The 21,331-nt window shown below is 32.8% G+C and overlaps 1 protein-coding gene across 16 annotated transcripts in view; it reads right to left on the reverse strand.

Annotated features, from left to right (window-relative positions):
• LOC148598369 (dual specificity tyrosine-phosphorylation-regulated kinase 4-like) overlaps positions 1-21,331 on the reverse strand; it is an 87,347-nt gene that overhangs the window by 23,706 nt on the left and 42,310 nt on the right. For 9 of the 16 annotated variants that reach the window (XM_088560041.1, XM_088560050.1, XM_088560051.1 and 6 more), the window contains exons 1-3: positions 13,676-14,390; positions 2,303-2,431; positions 156-387 (exon numbers count right to left, since the gene is read on the reverse strand). In XM_088560041.1, the coding sequence (XP_088416167.1) occupies positions 156-387; positions 2,303-2,431; positions 13,676-13,981 (667 nt within the window). In that variant the 5' untranslated portion in view covers positions 13,982-14,390. Of the gene's footprint in view, positions 1-155; positions 388-2,302; positions 2,432-7,615; positions 8,595-13,675; positions 14,393-21,331 lie in introns of those variants that run through there. The other 7 variants (XM_088560040.1, XM_088560039.1, XM_088560037.1 and 4 more) reach the window with 4 other exon arrangements.

The following is a 21,331-nucleotide window of genomic DNA, read 5'->3' on the forward strand; positions in this document are numbered from 1 at the left end:
ATTCATTGAATGTAGATACTCTTAAACATGAATGGTTCAAAATCATTCAGTCAGAAGTGACATAATGTGGAAATGACATATACATACAGTAAGGAAGCAATTGTTCTAACTTTCAATCAAATTTTTAAATATGCAATTTAAAAAATAAATTCAACCTTGAGGGTTCATCGGTAGCTTATTGCCATACTGGTCCCGCTTAGCTCTATCAGGAGTACCAGTTGTTGAAAATGAGTTCTGCCGAGTGAGGTTTGAGTCAGCCTGTTTCCCGAGTTGAGGTAGTGAGTTGTCTTCATGATGGTGGCGGTGATGTGAATGTTTATGATCGTTTGATTGGCTAAGGTGAGGTAAGGTAGTTGTTGGCGCAACTGTTGCTACAAGCTTTCCACTCTGAAATAGAAATCATTAATGTAAATACATGAGTATAAGAAGCACCTTGTAGCAATATGTCCCCTGCTGCCACAGAAAAAAAAAATAAAGTGCCAATGTCCCATATCCCCTGTAAAATTTGTCTAATCAGAATAGTAACATATGATCAACTGAAAATGGTGAAATCCTACACAATATAAACAAAATCTGTCAAGCAGTTTTTGGGGAGTTGGGTCCACAAGTGTGACCGGTTGGATGGACAGACACCGGCATTGCCCCCTTCTGCCTTAAACAGCAGTGGATAACTAAATACAAAAAGTACTCATTTCATGATGATGAACTTAATACAAGAATAAAATATATTGGTTCAATCAAAATCTATTAAAGTTAATCCAGAAATTTAAGTAAAATTCAGTGGCTAGGAGATTTAAGTTCATGATTCGCATATCCTCTTTTTTGTTTGAAATGAAAAATTAAAAAAATAAAAAAAAAACATGAAAAAAAAAGCTTCCTCCTATGAATAGGAAAATATTTTTTTTGTAAATATATAAAATTCTCAAGGCATTCCTGACATGTTATACTTAAGTTTATTTACGATAACATGGATAATGTTCCTATGTTAGTGCCTCTGGGACCCTGACACCTATAGATCAAACCTTGGTAGTATGGACTGTGTTAGTACCCCAGGGACCCTGACACCTATAGATCAAACCTCGGTAGTATAAACTGTGTTCTTGTGTTAGTACCCCAGGGACCCTGAGGCCCATAGAACATACCTCAGTAGTATGGACTGTGTTCCTGTGTTAGTACCCCAGGGACCCTGACACCTATAGATCAAACCTCGGTAGTATGAACCGTGTTCTTTTGTTAGTACCCCAGGGACCCTGAGGCCCATAGAACATACCTCAGTAGTACGGACTGTGTTCCTGTGTTAGTACCCCAGGGACCCTGACACCTATAGATCAAACCTTGGTAGTATGGACTGTGTTTCTGTGTTAGTACCCCAGGGACCCTGAGGCCCATAGTACATATTCCCTCAGCAGAGCATACTGCAGTTTTATGAATAGTGTTCTTGTGATAATATTCTGGGGACCCTGACACCAATAGAACATACCTCAGTTAGATGGACTGTGTTCTTGTGTTTGTACCGCAAGAGACCCTGATGCTCATAGAGCATACCACAGTTCTATGGATTGTGTTCTTGTGTTACTACACCAGGGACCCTGACACCAATAGAACTTACCTCAGTAGTATGGACTGTGTTGCTGTGTTAGTACCCCAAGGACCCTGAGGTCCAAATTAGAACATAAAACCTCAGTAGTATGAACTGTGTTCTTGTGTTTATGTACCTCTGGGACCCTGAGGCCCATAGAACAAACCTCAGTAGTATGGACTGTGTTCTTTTATTATTACCCCTGGGACTCTGAGGCCCACAGAACATACCTCAGTAGTACTGACTGTATATTGTGTTAATAGCCCTGGGACCCTGAGACCCATAGACCATTCCTCAGTGGCATGAACCTTGTTTTTGTGTAAGTACCCAAGGAACCTTGATGTCCATAGAACATATCTCAGTAGTATGAACTGCATACCTGTGTTAGTACCAAAGGGACCAAGTATATTCCTCAATGGCATAGGCTGTGTTTTTTTGTTAGAACCCCAGGGGCCCTGACACCCATAGAACATATCTCTGTAGTATGGACTGTGTTAGTACCCCAGGGAAGCCCAGTGAGGCCCATAGAACATAACTCTGTAGTATGGACTGTGTTCTTGTGTTTGTTCCTCTGGGACCCCGACACCCATAGAACATAACTCTGTAGTATGGACTGTGTTCTTGTGTTTGTTCCCCTGGAACCCTGACACCCATATAACATACCTCTGTAGTATGGACTGTGTTAGTACCCCAGGGAAGCCCAGTGAGGCCCTTAGAACATACCTCAGTAGTATGGACTGTGTTCTTATGTTTGTTCCCTTGGGACCCCGATTGTTTGTTGATGGTAATCTGTGACTGGTATTTTCCCTCTCCAAGTGATCGGTGTGATTTCTGATGACCTTGGCTAGGGCTCTGAAATAAATAAGAAACAGGAGTTTAACCAACAGCATAATTAGTTTAAACACATGAAGTCCCATATGTTGTGTTAGAAATAGTCTGTCCTATTATATGTTAATATCTGACATTATTCCATATAATAGAAGAATAAACAATTCTTACTAGTTAAAAAATGGTCATGTGGTATTCATTAATGTGCCTAAAATGTCAGGAGAGCATTATACCATGTGATAATGCCCAGGTTATTACTACACAATAATGCCCTCTTTAGAGTCTTCAATGAAATAAACACAATAGCTGCTTATGTAGAGGGCATTATGAATAAACTGACTGCCCTTGGGAAGTGATAATGCCTGCGACTCAGGGAATAAATCGATGTTTCAGGCAATATCAATGTCCTGCAGGTGGTCAATTTTTCATGATAAACCCCAATATACATAAGTAAATATTTTCAAGTAGCAAAATTACTTACAATTTGTGCACTATCTATATAAAAGCCACATGCCAAATTTGAAAAACATCCACCAACTCAGGGCTGGGAGCCAGGATCATTGTGATGCAATTCAAAATGACAGATGAACAGATAGAATGAGCGACTGTGAAGGTAATCCAACTATACCATTTTGAGTGGATGTATATAGCAATTAAGAAATATAAATATGTAGTGCATAGTCTTAACGGTGATAATTTTTAACCCAAACAGAAAGTCAAAGTAAATCACACCAACAAAAACTTTCAAAATGTGGATTAACAGAAAAAAAAAAACTATTTTTCACGGAGTATCCATATTGATTTGCACAGTTATTATGGACCATACACAAATCGTAATACCCAATGAAACATAAAGTATCCTAATGACTTCCACAAATACAAAATTTAACAAATTCACACAAAACTATGAATGTGACTGTGTTTTAATTCAACAGGAATACAATATGTTCTCATGCAAGTGGCTCTCCCCCCTTTTTTTGGTGATATTCTTACCGTGGTCATTGTCAACAAGTATTTAAACTTCTAGCATCTTTCAGCAATTTACATCCCTTCTTAATATCACAGTTAAGAAAATGTTTGAACTTTAATTCCAAATTAACACAATTAAATGCACATGAAACACATGAAAAAGCAATGGAATTAGAAACCCAATATTTTTTTAAGCTTTATTTCCACTTGTTTCTACATTGTGAATCCAGATGATATATAAAACCAGTATTTATTTCCACACAAATAAACAATTTAAGTGAGGGTAAGAATTTCCTTATTTCCACAGAACATCTATATTATGTTTGAATTCTTCAGTTATTACTTTTAAAATATTCTTATGATGAAGTCAACATCAATTTATTCACTTTCCATCAGCTATACAATCCTTTCTCATTTATATTTGATATTTTAATATAAAATTTCTGTTTCCAAATAACTATCAAAAATAGTCAACTAATTAGATCCATCCAAATACCACAAAATGAAATATTCTTATACAATATGTCATAACAATATCACTCCGTATTTAACAAGTTTTCTGTAGCATAACTGCATTCAAAATAATAGATCATAATAACACATAATTTCATATAACTAAATTATGATTTTAATGGCCGATATATCGTAGTTAATCTGATTGTTATAAAACTTTTTAACATAACAACAAAACATTACTATTATAAAGAATGATTTAGATTAATAAGGTGAAATTAGCAACGATTACTAAATTGAGACTATTTGGATTAAGTTTTAAATAAGTAAGACAAAAGAACATTGGAAGTTTTTCTACCTACATATATATGTGCATTAAATACAGAAATCTTGGGTGCACCTAAAGACCTAGAAATTATAATGCATTATAGTTAATGAACCTAGAGTAAAGGTTCTAATATAATCTCTGGTGCAGAGGGTATGTTCGCTATTTTAAAGCTTTTACACCTGTGTCACACTCAGTGCTAAACCCTATCCCTTCACATGCAAATTAGTATAGAAGATCAGAACTAGCTTTATAATGAATAGTGCTCATGTCCTGCGAATTTGTTTTTACATTTCTCTACAATTAAGGTCCTATAAGACAGCAGACTGATGCATTGTAATTCAGAAAGCGGCTACAGGTCTGTGGAGGAGATAATTGGTACTAGTCATGCTTCTGAATATAAATAAACTTAAAGGCAGAAAATGAAAAAAAAAAGGTAAAACAACAAGAAACTCCTAGCCATACGTCCCCTGCTAGCACCACAAAAAATGTTGAAGTGCAATAGACAGCATGGCGGTTAGAGACAAAAATCACTCTGAAAAATCTTGAATTTTGTACCTTTTATTAGCTGTCCTTCAAACCTATTTCTGTGGCTCTCAAACAAAAATACCTATAAGTTCTCTTGTACACTAGCTGACTAAAACAAATATTAGAAAACAATAATGAGAACTCTACAATCAACATAATACATTCAATACCCTCTTCAGTCATGTGACCTTACTACAGGGTGATCAGTATTATTTAACTGTAGTTCCCTATTTGATTAGTTTTCGTTGCTTTAACAAAAAAATGTTTATAACTTTCAAAATCTAACAATTCAAACATTGACATGTCCACACTTAGGAGACTCTTCAATTTAACTCAAACAATAGCCTCTTGATCTATGTGACATTATACAGCAGTACCATATAATTATAAAAACTGTTTCGTCATACATACCAAAATATTTCAATATAGAACCTTCCCTAAATATACAGTCATGAAATTGATACGGATCTGAAATGTATAATTTCACTGACATGCACTGTTATTATTTAAATATAAGATATTCTAAAATTAATATATACATGACATATGTATTGTAGAGATAGTGTCAAGTGGTTCAACCAATTTTCAATGCACTTATTGGGTATAAAAAATTAAAATAAAACTAGGGTAACTCAATGACAAGTATGTATGTGCATTGTACCAGGTTGATCAATGACTGTACCTGACCAAAGGCAAACACATGAAAAAAAATAGGGCATCTAAATGATACCACCAATTCACTTGACAAAAAAACTGGGGGTGGGGGGTTAAAACAACTTAAAATGGTTCTAACTTTTCTGTAAATAATCTGACCAAACTTAACTTCAAATTGAATCTGTATTTTATGAAACACAATAACTACATTAAAAAGATCCTTAAATATCTTCTAAAATTATCATCTGGAAAAAGTCGGGGTACCAACTTTTCTGAGGCTATCAGAATTTGAATTAATTGATGAACAAACAGACCAACTGTCATATTAATAAAGGGAAGGATGGATGAACAGTGGACAGACAGCATAATCACTTTATACCTCCCTATTGGCAAAGCCAATACTGAAGGGGTATAATGTTGTCACTTGGGTGTGGAGTACTTTAACTTGATCAAATCCAATAATTAATGTCATACATCTACTGGTATGTATATACATTCAGTTGTCCTCAGAAAAATATGAGAGAAATTACTGTTGTAACAAGACTATTTTCTGACATGGTTAAAGCTCAAAACACACCCTTTTTTTACAAGTGATGGAATATACAATATACAAATGACAAATAATCCACCATAAAACAAATATAGTCATACTATTCAGTATAAGACTTCTATAATTAAATAAAAAAAACCAGAAAAATCTCTGGTTTTGAATAATGATATACAAATGCATGTACTACATTTATATACCTTTTGTTGAACACAATAAAAAAAGTCAGTATTTTAATGTCACAGTATGACAATACCAAACAATAATTAGCAGACATTTAAATGATTACCATCAACGATTACGACACTGTTATTCAAAGCCACCGATCGCAAAAAAATAATTTGACAAAAAAAATTGCACTTTAAAACCTAAACAATCATTTCTGACCAACTTTTTCCCCCGTTCAATATTCGTTGTAATAGGAGAACTAGCAAATATCCATGACTAAAATCTGGTCTACTTCTTTTATGTCCCTTTATTTTCAATAAATGACTGTTCTATAATGAATGAGGATTGTTTACTGTAATTTGTATGGCATGTACCATTTAAAATGCCACGAAAAATCATCTACAAATGTCTGACTGATGCTAGTTCTATGAGGGTTATAATAGCAGACAGAATTAGAAATTCAGAAAACTGAAAAATTTGCATTGAATGACTATGTGTGGTCTCAAAATAAGTTTTCCAATTTCAAGAAACAGTATACACTTTTGGCCACTATATAAAAGTAAACTTATGCCTCATTTAATTACAAATTTATTTGGGACAGGGGACATTAAATTGCAAAATTAAAATTTGTTTACTTACGAAAAAAAATTTTGAAATTCATGATTGTAATAGAAAAATTGTGTTTGGTACAATGTACACACTGCAGTAACAAAATAATTTGAATTATTGTCGCTTCTTTTTTTTCCATAATGCTGACAAAACTATATAATAATTCTATAAAAGCGTGCACCATACATTTCATTTTATAGAAATCAACAAACAGTAAATTTAATTGTCAAGATTTTTAGCACAATTAAAAGAGAGCAATTAAGATTATAAAAAAAACATTCAAAGAGTAATCAAAGGAATCAAGGTTATAGTGGTAATCAAGGGAACCAAGTTTATAGTGGTAATCAAAGAGTAATCAAGGGAACCAAGGTTATAGCGGTAATCAAAGAAATTAAGGTTATAGTGGTAATCAAAGAGTATTCAAGGGAATCAAAGTTATAGCGGTAATCAACGAGTAATCAAGGGAACCAAGGTTATAGCAGTAATCAGAGTAATCAAGGGAACCAAGGTTACAGCAGTAATCAAAGAGTAATCAAGGGAACCAAGGTCATAGCGGTAATCAAAAGAATGTAATAGAGGGAAAAAGACCCGACATGGAAAACAGACATACACAACAAAGAACATAAAGTAACTAAAATCATACATACAAAGTAACAAAAGCAAATGAGCAACTCAGACTCCACTAAAAACTGGGAGCATGGACCAGTTGCACCGGTAGGATAAGCGTCCTCTGCTTTTCTAAAAACACCCGCGGACTTGCTCATAATAAGTCAAGTCTAGGGTAGACAAACGAGGAAAGGAAAACTATGACCCATTGAATAAATAAATTTCATTTCAGTATTCCTGCATAATGGCTGCATTACTTATTAACTTGATTTAAGAAGACAAAGCACCCCCTCCCCCCTTTTTGTACTTACCCAAAACACATATTTTTCTTAATCCAAGACATAATTACCTTGGCCTTTTTATAGTAGTATCCACCTTTGTGCCTTTTAAGTGCTGAATGAAGATCTCTCAGTTCTAAAATAGTTGTTGCTAACTCCATGTTTCAAAAATGAACAGCACTACATCATAGCTACTTATAAGGAAACAAATCTCCTATCTCTCTAATGAGATACTAAATAATTGTCGACTCACTGTTGAAAGAATGTTTCAAATATTGACCAATGCTACTATATAGTTAGTTGTCCACATTGGTTACCATCAATCATTGTAAACTCTCAATAGCTGGTCCAACACTGGTATATATTATTAAAATTATAAGTACCATTAAAATTTAAATAAACAATGGCAGAGTATCAATCCTGTATAGAATCCCAAATGACAGAAATAGTGAGCAGAAACTCCTTGAACAATATGCGTATAAATAATACATTGAGATGAGGTTAATTATCTACATCCTCCAATCTGCTACAACTTTTAATTCTCAATAGAAGCATTGTGGAAATTATACAACTCTCTTTGACAATTATGATTGCCGTTTTTGATGTGTTTAACAATTATCTCCAGAAATTTAATGTTTTATCATTATTATACACAGCATAGTAAAGTTCCAGTTGGTACACATTACAATTAGTGAACTCAAGATTACAACAGTCAACTTCAATCAAATTTTCTTATTTACGATCACTTTGAATTTTGAAAATTGGAATATCTCAGTAAAAATAGTAAAAATGGGAGTAAAAACAAATATAGGTCCTACCAAAGATGGAACATCTCTGTCAACAAATCTACTGACGTGATCTTTATCACACATCCATCTCAAGGAACATTATCTCATATTTTCCCACGAACCCGAAAACAAATCTTTAAATCAGCAAAAGATAGCCGCAATATTAATTATATACATTAATTAACATTGTCAATTTTAAATCCTTCCAAATATAACACAGAAACAAAAGAACAATTATCCATCTGACCAAGTTTTATTTGAATCTACCATTGATACCAAAGTCCTTCCTGTCAAACTTTTATGACTTTTAAGTATTTTGGGTATTTTTCTAAAGATTTAATATAAACGAGGTCCATTCAAGGGGATTTCAAAACAAAACAAATAACACCAAGTCCAACTTGTAAATGAACAAAAAAATATTTTTATTAATGATTATCATCATCATTGTAATGAGAGAAAAAAACCTCTGTAATAATTATGAAACAAAAACAATTTACAATTATCTCCCTTTTATTTACAGTGTCCCCCATGACAGTTTTTTTCTGTCCATTAAATGACTGTTTTCATTTCTGATTATGAAATAGATTTAAAATAGAAATTAAACACACAAACCTCTACTTTAGTGTTATATTGACTCATTAAAAACTATTCAAAGTGGACACTCCATTCTTTTTCTTATCAAATCATTATTTCAAAACATTTAGTGGTCTCTCCAGAATGGTAGCATATGTACATTATAAACCTATAAAGAGACTGTCCATGTAAAAATCAGGCAGATCATATGATATAAATGACACTGGATAAGTTTTATCCCACTGAATTTTTTGTTCCAATGTAATGTACATACCATATGTATGTCAAAAGTATAAAGTGTTTTTGAATCGACAATGGATGGCTCAAAGAATGATTTTAAAGTTCCCTAATAAAGCAACCAAATTTTGTTCAAATCAAAAAGTTATCTCCCATTTTTTGATGAATTTCAATGCTTTCTATGCAATTTATTACTCTATTATCATTGCAGTTAATCCAAAACCAACATTCAGCTTTTAGAAAGGATGCAGTTGTGATATGAAATTTAAATAAAAGAACAAAATTAGTCATGTGCCATCCACTGCCTGGTTTTTATCTGGACACACCCTTATTTGCTTTTGTTACTTTGTATGTATGATTTTAGTTACTGCATGTTCTTTGTTGTGTTTGTCTGTTTTCCATGTCTGGTCTTTGCCCCTGGATTACATTCTTTTGATTACCGTTATAACCTTGGTTCCCTTGATTACTCTTTGATAACCTTGGTTCCCTTGATTACTCTTTGATGACCGCTATAACCTTGGTTCCCTTGATTACTCTTAACAACCATTTAGACTTGACATTATTTCTACTTCTTTGTAAAGTGAGAAAACAATTATATAACAACCTATCCATAGTCAATTTTATATGTTCAATAAAATGAAAAAATCTTTAAATTGTTGGCCATCAAAATTATACTTGGGATTGGTCAGTTATTTGTTCATTCAAACATAATAGTTGCTGGCATAGCAGGACATGCTTACCATTCTGGAGCACCTGATGTCTGAACCCCCCCCACCCCCCAATGTACAGATCTGTATGCCTCATCTATGTAAAGCAACAAATAAAATTTAAAACTCAATCCAACCATTATGAGTCAAGACAACTGTGGCCAAGGATAAAGCAGGGTACAGCCCAAATTTGACCCCCTTCAGAACTGGAAATTAGAAATTTGATATGAAAAAACTTTTTTTTTCTGTTATTTAATAGAATATTACATGCATGGAAAGCATATTCAACCACTTTATTAAGAATATTATATTTCATTGATTGAAAATATGACATCCAATTTAGAAATTTTCCCCCAATTTGTTCCTTTTGGTAGATTTTAGACTTCCATATAACTGACAATTGTGAAAATAAAAAAAAAACATTTGAAGGATGTATACCTAGGGTAAGGGACATATATCTTGCAAATCATTGGAGCATTTATATTCAACATTTTACATAAATCTCATGTAAGCATCAAAGTAACTTGGACTGATTTCATCCAGTTTCGAATGAAAGCTTGAGATGCTTTGGTAAAATTGAATATGATACAAACATTTCACTGATTTTAAGAGTTATTTCCCTTACCCTAGGTCTACCTCCTTAAAACATCCAATTAACAGTAAATATCACATTTTTGTCTTTTACTTCTTAAAATAGGGAGCAAAATATGACCTTTAGGCCTTATCATAGCTTATCCTTTGGCCAGACAGATGAATGTGATTTCAGAATACCACAAAATCAAAGATTTAGGGTATGTCATAAGCAAGGACCACAACTGATGTTCAATATATATCTGACAAACACTTCAAGCCTAAAAGATCATCCAGTACTTTTGTTTATGATAAACAGCTACCACACTTAGCACCTGATATTGTAAACAGCATAGATTTATTAATTACAATTGGTTCAATCAAAGATATATAAAAATTTTATCAAGACATAAAAATCATACAAATTGTCACGTCTTAAAATATTCAATTTTTAATACAACAAAGACGAATGATTTAAACTCCTTTAACAGGTATTATAAAAACAAGTGATTTTTATAAATCAAAGCCCCAGTAACTCTGACTATAGCTTACAATTAGATACTGTTAAATGAGCCATGGATTTTGAACAATGCAGGTCTATGTATAATTGAAATTTAACCATCCAGGTCTGAATGAGTCTAAAGCTATTAGTTAATTAAATATTGGCCTAGAGGTCTTTTGGTGGATAGAAGAAACTTAACCTGAAAGATTAAGCTATAGTTTGGGTGGTACACATGTTATCAATATCTTAATATAAATGCAAGTTAGTAGTATCAATTAGGTATAAAATTTCACAACAAAGAGCTGAAGTTTTATTACCAAAAAACATCACGCTTTCAATTCTTAGGATCATTGAAAGAATTATTTACCAATTTATCAAAACACTTTCAAATTACTGCTTTGGGGTCTAACATAAGATTTCAGTATATTTTTATACAGAAAAATCTACTACATTGTACATTATCATGGTTGGAAAGGATGATCTAAAATGGGGCTGCTTGCAGGATTTTTCAAAGATATGTTAAGACTTTGTTAAGAAACCATATAGTTTTCTTTAAGACGAAGGGACCATTCCCAGCCAGGAAAGGCAAATACAGCTCTTGTATGGCATAAGCTTCCCATTTATACCATATACCATCTCCCCATTCCCCATTACCTACTGTCGCCATCCACATTCCCCATAGAAAAATCCCCATCCCCCATACAATCCCCATTGTGTATTTCTTATTACATTTACATTATCAAATTAAGTTTACATTCTTCAACTTTTTAGCTGTTCTTTTTAATTAAACTTAATATACTTCTTCAGTTCAATAAATATATATTGAATCTAATTTCCCCATTCTCCCCTTTCAAAATCCCCATCCCCCATACACCAAGGCAATCTCCCATCCTCATTCCGCATCCCCCATATCCCATAGAATGGGAAGCTTCCCCTATACAAATACTGTAGCCCACAGCACTTGCCTTCCCAACCCCTGCTACATGTACTGTACAAGTGCATGTATTAATTTTTTTTCTTAATATAGTAACAACTGCATTTGATTTATAATCTCCCATATAAGCAGTATGAAAAGTAGCTCCAATGAAAAAAATTCCCCAAACTATTAAACAGATTGCCTCATGCATTACTGCAAAATGCTTGTCTACTTGATAGCTGCGAAACGTAGCTCTAACTATTTTTTTGTATTTTTTTTATTTTTTTAACATTAGATCGCAAATTCAAAAAAAAAAAAAAAAAGATCAAGAGCTACGATTTCCCAGCTAGTCTACTTGACAGAAACTTTAAGGAATAAGAACAACCACAATACAGAAAATAGTACAATATATAATATATCTTACTGATTTTGTATATTTTTAGATTGAAAAAAATCCTTAAAGAATATGTTCTAAGGAGATGCCAAATTCCACCATCTTTACCATCAATAAAATTTAGCTTGTCTTCCTGATGATCAACCTTAAGTTAATGAAAAACAACACAAAATTAAAAAGAAAGGAATACAAAACAACATTACAAAACTCAACAGAATACTGATGAATGATACCCATATTATCTTATATGATTTTCAGATTTTTATAAGAAAATACTATTCTGATTTTGTTATGAAAAAAAAAGCACTTTCTTTTTTTTGGTGTTCCTGAGGCAGATATCAAATTATTTTTTTTGTTATTTATTGGAAAGTAGTAGATATTCAAATGCAAATTGGTAGAAAAACTGTCCAACATTGGTGGTTTAAAGCAAAGAATTTGACATTACTATCACATTGAACATTTTATTGCCAAGAAAAATAATGCTTTGCATAACTTTGAGAGGATATGGGCATGAGAGTGTGAGATTGAGAGTGAATAAGCATGATAAGTGCAGTCTTTTATATTAATATAATATAGTGAGGATTATATACATGTTTACAAAACCCCATTACACTCTAGTCAGGTAGTGATGTAGGGAGATGTTACAAAACCCTGACTATATTCAAAAAGAAATAAAAAATAACAATAAAAAAAATATTCACCCATATAGAGAAAACAGCATAATTCTGATAATGGCACCTTATATTAAGGCAGGGACAACAAATTTTTGTGAAATTAGTGCCTGAGGTTTATGAGGGTATGTATACCCATGATGCCTCACTCTTAGAAAGGTAAATTAATAGAATTCATAACGTCTAAATGATTTGAATCATAACAAAATCAAACAACGCCAATCAATATTTTGCAATATTCAAATTCCACCAGATAAAAACCTTTTTCTCTATGAATCATTTTGAATAATTCGCCACTTGACATACGGCATCAGCCATGGTGGAACTGTTACCAATCCTCTGTCTATGATGTCAACAGTTGAGAATAACATAAGAAACATCAAAATGTCCCTCTCGACTAATCAGATTTAATTGACAGTGCATCACAATTACACAACAACCAATCTTATTGGCAAATTTTTCATATCACTAGATCAGATCACATCTTCCATGATGTGATATAGCAAAATATCAAGCTGTCCAAAACGTAGATAAAACAACCTAATCATAGCGAAAACAAAATACATATTACCACCTATATACCTGAGATTTTGCTGTTTTAAAAATAACTTGGTGGCATAAACAGTAAAATCTTGTATTGTATCCCATCAGACTGAAAATGTTTTCTACTTATGCATATACCAGTATAGCCCTCAGACCGGGACTTTTTTCAATTAATAACCTGCTAACCCTGCACATTCTGTAAAACATTATCAGTCAACTAAATAACTTACACCAGGGGAAGGAATAGCCATCTTCTCTGCAGGAATGACTTTTTCCATCGTCATTTTGTCACCTGACACAATTTTTTCAATAGTTATTTTTTCCTTGGGATGAGCAGTTGTAATTTTGTCCTTCCCAGTATAGTCAGAAGAAACATTGATTTTGTCTTTAATTATCTTGTCCTTCTGTGGTGCAGCTATAATTTTATCTTTATTCACTGCCTCAGAAGAAGTTGCCACTTTCTTCCGATTCTTGTTAACAAGTGGCAACCTCATGAGAGGTGAGTCAAACGGAACAGAAAAACCTGGCCCAGCCATTTTTATTTATCTTTTTTTATAAAATCACTTTAAAATTATGGCGAATCAATAATTACATCCAAACATAATGTATTCATACAGTAATTCCATAATTCTACTTGATGGATGTTTTAATGACCATAATCACTTCAAGTTTAGTCTAAGCTCATCATTAAATGAATAACAATCCATTAGCTAAATACAAAGTCCCAATTAAAATTTAAACAAATTTTAAGTGACTTGAATTTTAGTGTTGAATATACAATATCCCACTGTTCTCCTATTCATGAGGGTCGGAAAATCCGTACAACACATTAAACAAATCACTTGGTAAAAAATAAAACGATCAAGTTGCTAAACCGACGGTGATAATCTGGTATCAATTAGATGCATCAAATATTGGACGGATTTGTTAACTCAGCTAGTAAAACATTTATGATTAACTGGGAAGAATTTGTATGGCAATCTTTCATATAATTGGTCCTTTACAATAGGTCCTTATAATGACCTATTCAAAAACTATTTTTTGGGCATTGTACGATACAATACATTCATGGTATTTATTGAAAACATCATAGTAATGTTTTTATGACAATCCTATTAATCTGGGGTAATTGATTAACAGATATGGGGTAATTTAAAATATTGTGTGTCATAAGGGCTGATGTCAGGTTGATCATGTGTAGAACAGGGTATATTGTTTGTGGTAGCAACATCAACAGCATTATAAATAAATGACAGTGGAACCTGTCAAAACCAACTTCTGAATAAACTGAAAACCTGTTTAAACCAGACACCGTTTAAAGTCTCATTGTGACATTCCAAATGTACTGTGTATTTGGATGAACTGAACATCTGGCTAAACCAGACACTTTTTAGAGTGTACTGTGAACATGGTTGAACCAAAAACCTGTCTAAACCAGACATTTTTTGGAGTGTACTGTGAACATGGTTGAACAGAAAACCTGTCTAAACCACAAACTTTTTTGAAGTCTCATTGTGTCAGTCCAAATGTACTGTGTATTTGGATGAACTGAACATCTGGCTAAACCAGACACTTTTTGAAGTGTACTGTGAACATGGTTGAACCAAAAACCTGTCTAAACCAGACACTTTTTGAAGTTTTATTGTGTAGGTCCAAATGTATTTTAAACTTAGATGAACTGAACACCTAAACCAACCAAATTCTACGGACAGAAAGGGATTCAGTTTAGATAGGTTTGACTGTATCATACTTATTAAAGCGCACAAAACACCTCACCAATCCCCCTTTTTTGTGTTAAGTCTCAGAAGTCAAAAAATGGAAATCAACAAAAAATGAAAGAGTTGAACTTTCTTTCATTGAGACAAAAATTTTACTAGACTAAAAATGCTGTCAGTAATTAGCTCACTAAAGTACCGGTATACCACCCTCCCTGTTTCCATTCCAGTCACTAAATGGTCAAAATATAAAAATAGTTACCAAATGGGAAGTTGATGTTATAACAGTGTGAAATCAAACCCATAATATTGCACACCTTAAGCAAGCTTCCATCAAAATATTAAGTGTAAGTGTTTATAAAAATCATGCAAATTGGGAAAATTCAGAAACATGCATGTCAAAACTCAACCGATCTGACAATGTAATACCACTCATGGATGCTTTCTATATTTGAAAAGGCCATTATTTAATCTCTGCATCACTGGCTTAATTCAAAATTTTTTTCAATAGAATCTTAGAAAATGAGGTTTTTGACGGAGTTATCTGCCCTTGGAATGTTTATTTTCAATGCATTTCAATGAAATTGTAACTCAATGGTGCAGCATATGTAAAATCTTGTCTTTTTTCCTAGGGCACGATGGTGCAAATAGTCGAATTACACGATCAAAATGATGGGTTTTTTCATACCATGTTTTACCTACTGCATGATTCTTACAGGAACTAACACTTAAATGGTATGTGCTAAATAGCTGTACAGAAAAATGAAAAAGATGTGTATGGGCAAAGGGACAGACTGATGGACAATTTGACACGATGATCATTATGTACACATGGCAATTAAAGATTATCAAATATACTGAGTTATCATAAGAGGTATGGACAGATGAATTGGATGGACAGTGGTAATACTGTAGAAGTATTAATTTTCGTGGTGTACTAATTTTCACAGTGGCCAAAAAAGCACAAAAAATAGTACCAGCAAAATTGAATTTTAACACTATAGAACACTTAATTATCATTTTTTGAAATCGTGAAAATTGATACCCACAAATATGTTCAAGTGACTAAATCCGCCAAAAATTAGCAACCACGAAAATTAATACTTTTACAGTATATTGTAATTTGCCTTTTAAAAGATGGTCCTTTAAAAACTCAGAGCTATAACTTAATTAGTTCCTTCTAATACCATGTATAGTACTTAAATAAGAATCTATATATGACAAGATGGTATCAAGTTAGATTTAGATCAACTTGTTATTGTATTATACAGATTAACATTTGAACCACAACCAAAAATAACTGACATTCCCATGAAATTCAGCCAAATTCTGATGTAAACTATTTTAACTTGTTGGTTGAAATACAATTATGATTCTGAATTCTTCCTTGTGTAGTGCCATCTGGTGGAGCAATCTCCTGCACTGAGGTATATAACGAAGCTATAGCCCTTTTGTCTTAACAGCTGGGTAATCCAAGAGCATGCATGAGATATACTTAGTGGAATTTGGGGTCAAAAAGTTTTCATTGTAAATTATATATTGGGCATGCACAAAGAGTTATACAGCTGGTAAATAATCAGAGCTTCCTGTGAAAGCTTACTCAAATTGAGGCCAACAAGGGAAAGATCTTAAAACACAATAATACAATAAAACCATCTGGTCAAGGGTTACAGATACTGTAATGGGGCAGGACTGTAAAACCCCTCGATGATAAGCAATGACTGCTGATGATATCAAATACATGTAAGTAAATCTGAGTTGGACATACAGACAAAATATTCCCAGTGCAAAAGAGAAACCCTGAATATCATAAAGTGACAATAACAGTACAGTAAACTGAGAATTTGATAGCTTTTGTTTTGTATTTGGCTTTTTTCAGATGTTAAAGACGTGTACCATGAATTAAAAACTGAAAGTAATATTTCGATAAAAGAGAATTATTTTATGGTATGATGAACAATTGTAAAAAAAAAAAAAAAAAAGATAGCAAAGGCAGAATGATAGGAATAGTGTTAAAAAAAAAAGACTATAGGAACATTTCATGGTTTATAGTATATATCAAATATCAAAGCTGAGTCAACAGATCTCTTGTTTTCTACAATGATGTAGTCTCTGACTGAGCGTGAATATAATTAAAAAAATATCATTGGTTAAAAAAGCGATAAGCAGTCCATTTCACAAGAAGGTGTAATCATGTTAAATTTGTTAAATAGTCCTTTTTTTTCCTAGTAAAGATAACACATCCCATCCCCTTGTTCATTTTAGTCAAGTGATTGATTTCTTGTGAAGGTATTAGTGGAGAATTTATGTTTTTGTATAAATTTATAATGTACCCCTTTTTTCTCTTTCAGTCAAATTGACCTCTAATGCCAAAAAATAAATGCCATATAAATCTAACACAATGGAAATAAGAAGGATTTTAATCCCCTGACAACATGAAAGAATTTACAAAATTAAACACAAACTGTCTTTTTTTCTGACAAAGCTATAACTTCAGACATGAGAGCGAAGATGTTGATTGGTCTTACCTTCCGTCGATAGATATTATCGTGCATCTTCATAATTAAGCCATTGTCAGAGTGTTTTTCACAAATATTTCAACTGTTTGACAAAACCATACAATTAATCTATATTGAATTTCTCTAAATCTCATGGATTAAGAGATTAGGATTAATAGAGTAATGTACGATATGGCCTCCTGGGGTAACTTTTTTTTAATATAGTAAAGCACTGTAATTTTTTCTTTAAAAAAAACCAAATTTTCACTTTGAAAATTAACAGTTATTGAAAAGATGTCTAAAATTTTGTTATGATTATGAATCAGAGCAAATTTACTGAAGAACTAATTAAGAATCAAGATTTATATATTTCCTTCTGTACCCCTTTTGCAATACCCTACTTCAAAGCAAGTGAAAAGTTAGATAACTAAGTACAAAATAGGATTAATTAAGATATGAATTCTTCACTTTTTAATCACTTTGTAGTTACAACAATCAAGAGAAATAAGTCTATTTATAGCAGTTATGATCCTCTAAAGGGCAAGGTCAATGGAGTCGATATATTAGATAAGCATGCAAGGTTAAAAATAAATTCCTGAAAACAACCCTGTTTCAAAACAATAAGTAGAATAAAAAAAAAAACAATAATTCAATAGTTGAAAAAAACTATTGAAGATATTATACAGTAAAATGTTAAATGCCCTAGTTTATGTATAAAGTTCTTTCCCTGCTATTACATTTTAAGGTTGTTCGCTGTTCATTTGCAGTATTTTTTGTCAATTTTTCAGACTCCTCTGGTTTTATCTATTTCATAGCAACAAAGATTGTGTATGTCCTGTGATTGACCCCCACTTTTCTTTCCATAATTTCAATGAACACACCCTAAAATATTATTTGAGATTTTTTAATAAAATCCTCGCTATTTCTTCAAGTCTTTTATAGATAAAACCTTCAAAGACGATACCTTGAAACAAAATCCAGAGAAATCCTTTTTCTTCCAAAGTTTTAAATGATTACATCTCCAAAACTAGCACACTTATTTCTTATATTGCTCTTATAAAGATGTCATAACCATTTGAAATCCTTTTTATTTTTAAGCAGCTGTCTTTGTAAGAATCATGCAAAATTTGAAAAATGTGATACACCCCCAAAAAGGCTACATATTTTTATTTTTGAAATTAAGTTGTTTTATGGGTTTATATTATGAAATGTGTAATTATTCATTCACATCTGCCTGCTCTTAGGAGATAATCAACATTGAAATCCAATAGATTCTATTATATTTGAGTGTCATTTACAGAGTAATCTCCCTTAATTTTGAAATCTACAGTGCATTCTTTATAATTTTTATCTCTTAAGAACATGGGATCTATGAAAAACCGAATGTTAATTTTTGTTTACTATGGCAATTCAAACAAAATATCAAAAATAAAAATATGTAGGCTTTTCATCCATGAATCACATTTTGCATGATTCTTAGATGGAGTGTTAATAATTAGTCCTCAATCTTGAAAAATGGCGAAGTGGGACAAATACCATTATGATTATATAACCTTAGTGGTGGTCTAAGGTGTGAAGACCCAAAATTTCCGACCTTTGACATTTCATTAAACTAGGTCCTATAGACCCTATTGCTAGACACTTTATCTGCAAGGACTTCTGAATTTCATCAAGTTCAAGGTCATTGGATTTCAAGCCTAGAAAAGTCCAGGACCTCCTACTATAAGATGTTTGTTGGGGTTTAACGTCCGAGCAGCAATATTTCAGCTATATTCAGACGATGAATATGAAATGGATGATAAAATGAACATGAAATGAAAAAAAAAAGGATGGGTCATAAGGATAATAGGGTCGACAAATTTTGATTGCCACTGGAAAAAGGGGGGGGGGGTGGGGTGGGGGTGGGTAAGGTTGGGCAATTTAGCCTCCTGTGGCGGAGCGCAAAGGTTCCTACTCCTATGGAATACCACAGCAGGGTTCTTTAACGTGCGAAGAACGTGGCATCTCTCCCAACACGGTGCACCACTATGGTTTGTGGTCAGGTTTTCCGTATTATAGCCTGACAACCCCAGCATGTAACACGCCAGGGGTACCCCATTCCACTACCTGGGGCACACATCCCAGTTGCTCTGTGGGCAGAGCGCCTAGCCCCTGGCTAGGTTTCTGAGCACTATTTAGTCGCCTTATACGACAAGCTTAGCGCTGCTGCAGGCCTATTCTTTTAACACCCGGACCTGCATGGGGCCCTACTATAAGAAGTAATTTGAATGCTTACCAATTGAGGTATATATACTCATGTGCACTTTGCAAAAAAAAAGTATAAAAAACATGATTTCTTATTTAATTTTTTTAGTTTATACAAATGCATTTTGGTGGCAGCCTGTGGCAAGTATAATGTACATTTAAATTAATATAAAATCTCTTCTTGAGATTAAAAAATATACATTTCCCTAAAAACTGAATTGAAAGAAAATTTGTGTCATGCAAGGTATATACCCCCACTGAAATAGTTGGATTTTTATAGAAATTTGGACTTGCCTCTTTGAAACATTCCTTGTTTCTACAAAAAATTCAGGAGTAAAGGTTGTTTTCACTTTATTTGTTTTAAAGTAGCACTCCAGCTAACAATCGTGCAAAATGTGATTCATGGGTAAATTTTTGATATTTTGTTTGAATTCCCATAGTAAACAGACACTAACATTCAGTTTTTCATATAACCCATGTTCTTAGGAGATAAAATTATATAGAATACACTGTAAATTTGAATATTAAGGGAGATAACTCTATAAATGACGCTCAAATACAATAGAATCTATTGGATTTTCAATGTTGATTATCTTCTAAGAGCAGGCAAATTTAAATGAATAATTACACATTTCATAGTATAGACCCATAAAACAACTTAATTACAAAAATAAAAATATGTAGCCTTTTTTGGGGTATATCACATTTTTCAGATTTTGCATGATTTTTACAAAGACAGCTACTTAATTACAGTCTTCAAGACATACCTTAAAGGAGAGTTTGAAATGTTTATACCAGAAGATCCTATTGTACATAAGAGACACCATAAATTTAATTCAGAAAAAATAATTTACTTACCTCACAGGAAAGTCTGAACTGAAAATTTAACTCAGGCAAATTTGTTTTCACCATTCTTTCAAAGAAATTTTCCAAGTGAACTAAACTAACTTGTTTTTACACATAACAGGATATGTGTTCGTCAGGCTAAACATCAATATCTATAATTGTTCTGTCTTCTTAATATCTCAAATTATTGTCAATTGAGTTTTTCATATGATGCTACAAAATGGTTACACCCAAATCACAGTTGATTCGACTTTAATTTATCAACACATCCTGTGGATATCATACATAAAAGTTAATCCACTAAAATGAAGAGGCCAACATGTAATAATAATCCAGTGATAGAAATACAAAACTGTGACTGCCTAAATACAATCTGACAGGGTTAAAAAAACCTACATTGGGCAATTGCTAGAGTTTCACAGTTGAAATTTCAAATATTCATAAAGGTCATAAAATTCCATGGTTCAACTTTTGCAGAAAGCTGGCACAGTCTGAAAGAAAAAAGAGGTCCTTTTATTTTTTGGAAGATTTTGCCTGTCTATGTCAGACACTCCACCAGCTAAGGCCAAATCAATAACTTTTC

Source organism: Perna viridis, chromosome 14 (assembly GCF_037379345.1).
Source record: "Perna viridis isolate PV_CMFRI_1.1 ecotype Kerala chromosome 14, ASM3737934v1, whole genome shotgun sequence".
NCBI lineage: Eukaryota > Metazoa > Mollusca > Bivalvia > Mytilida > Mytilidae > Perna > Perna viridis.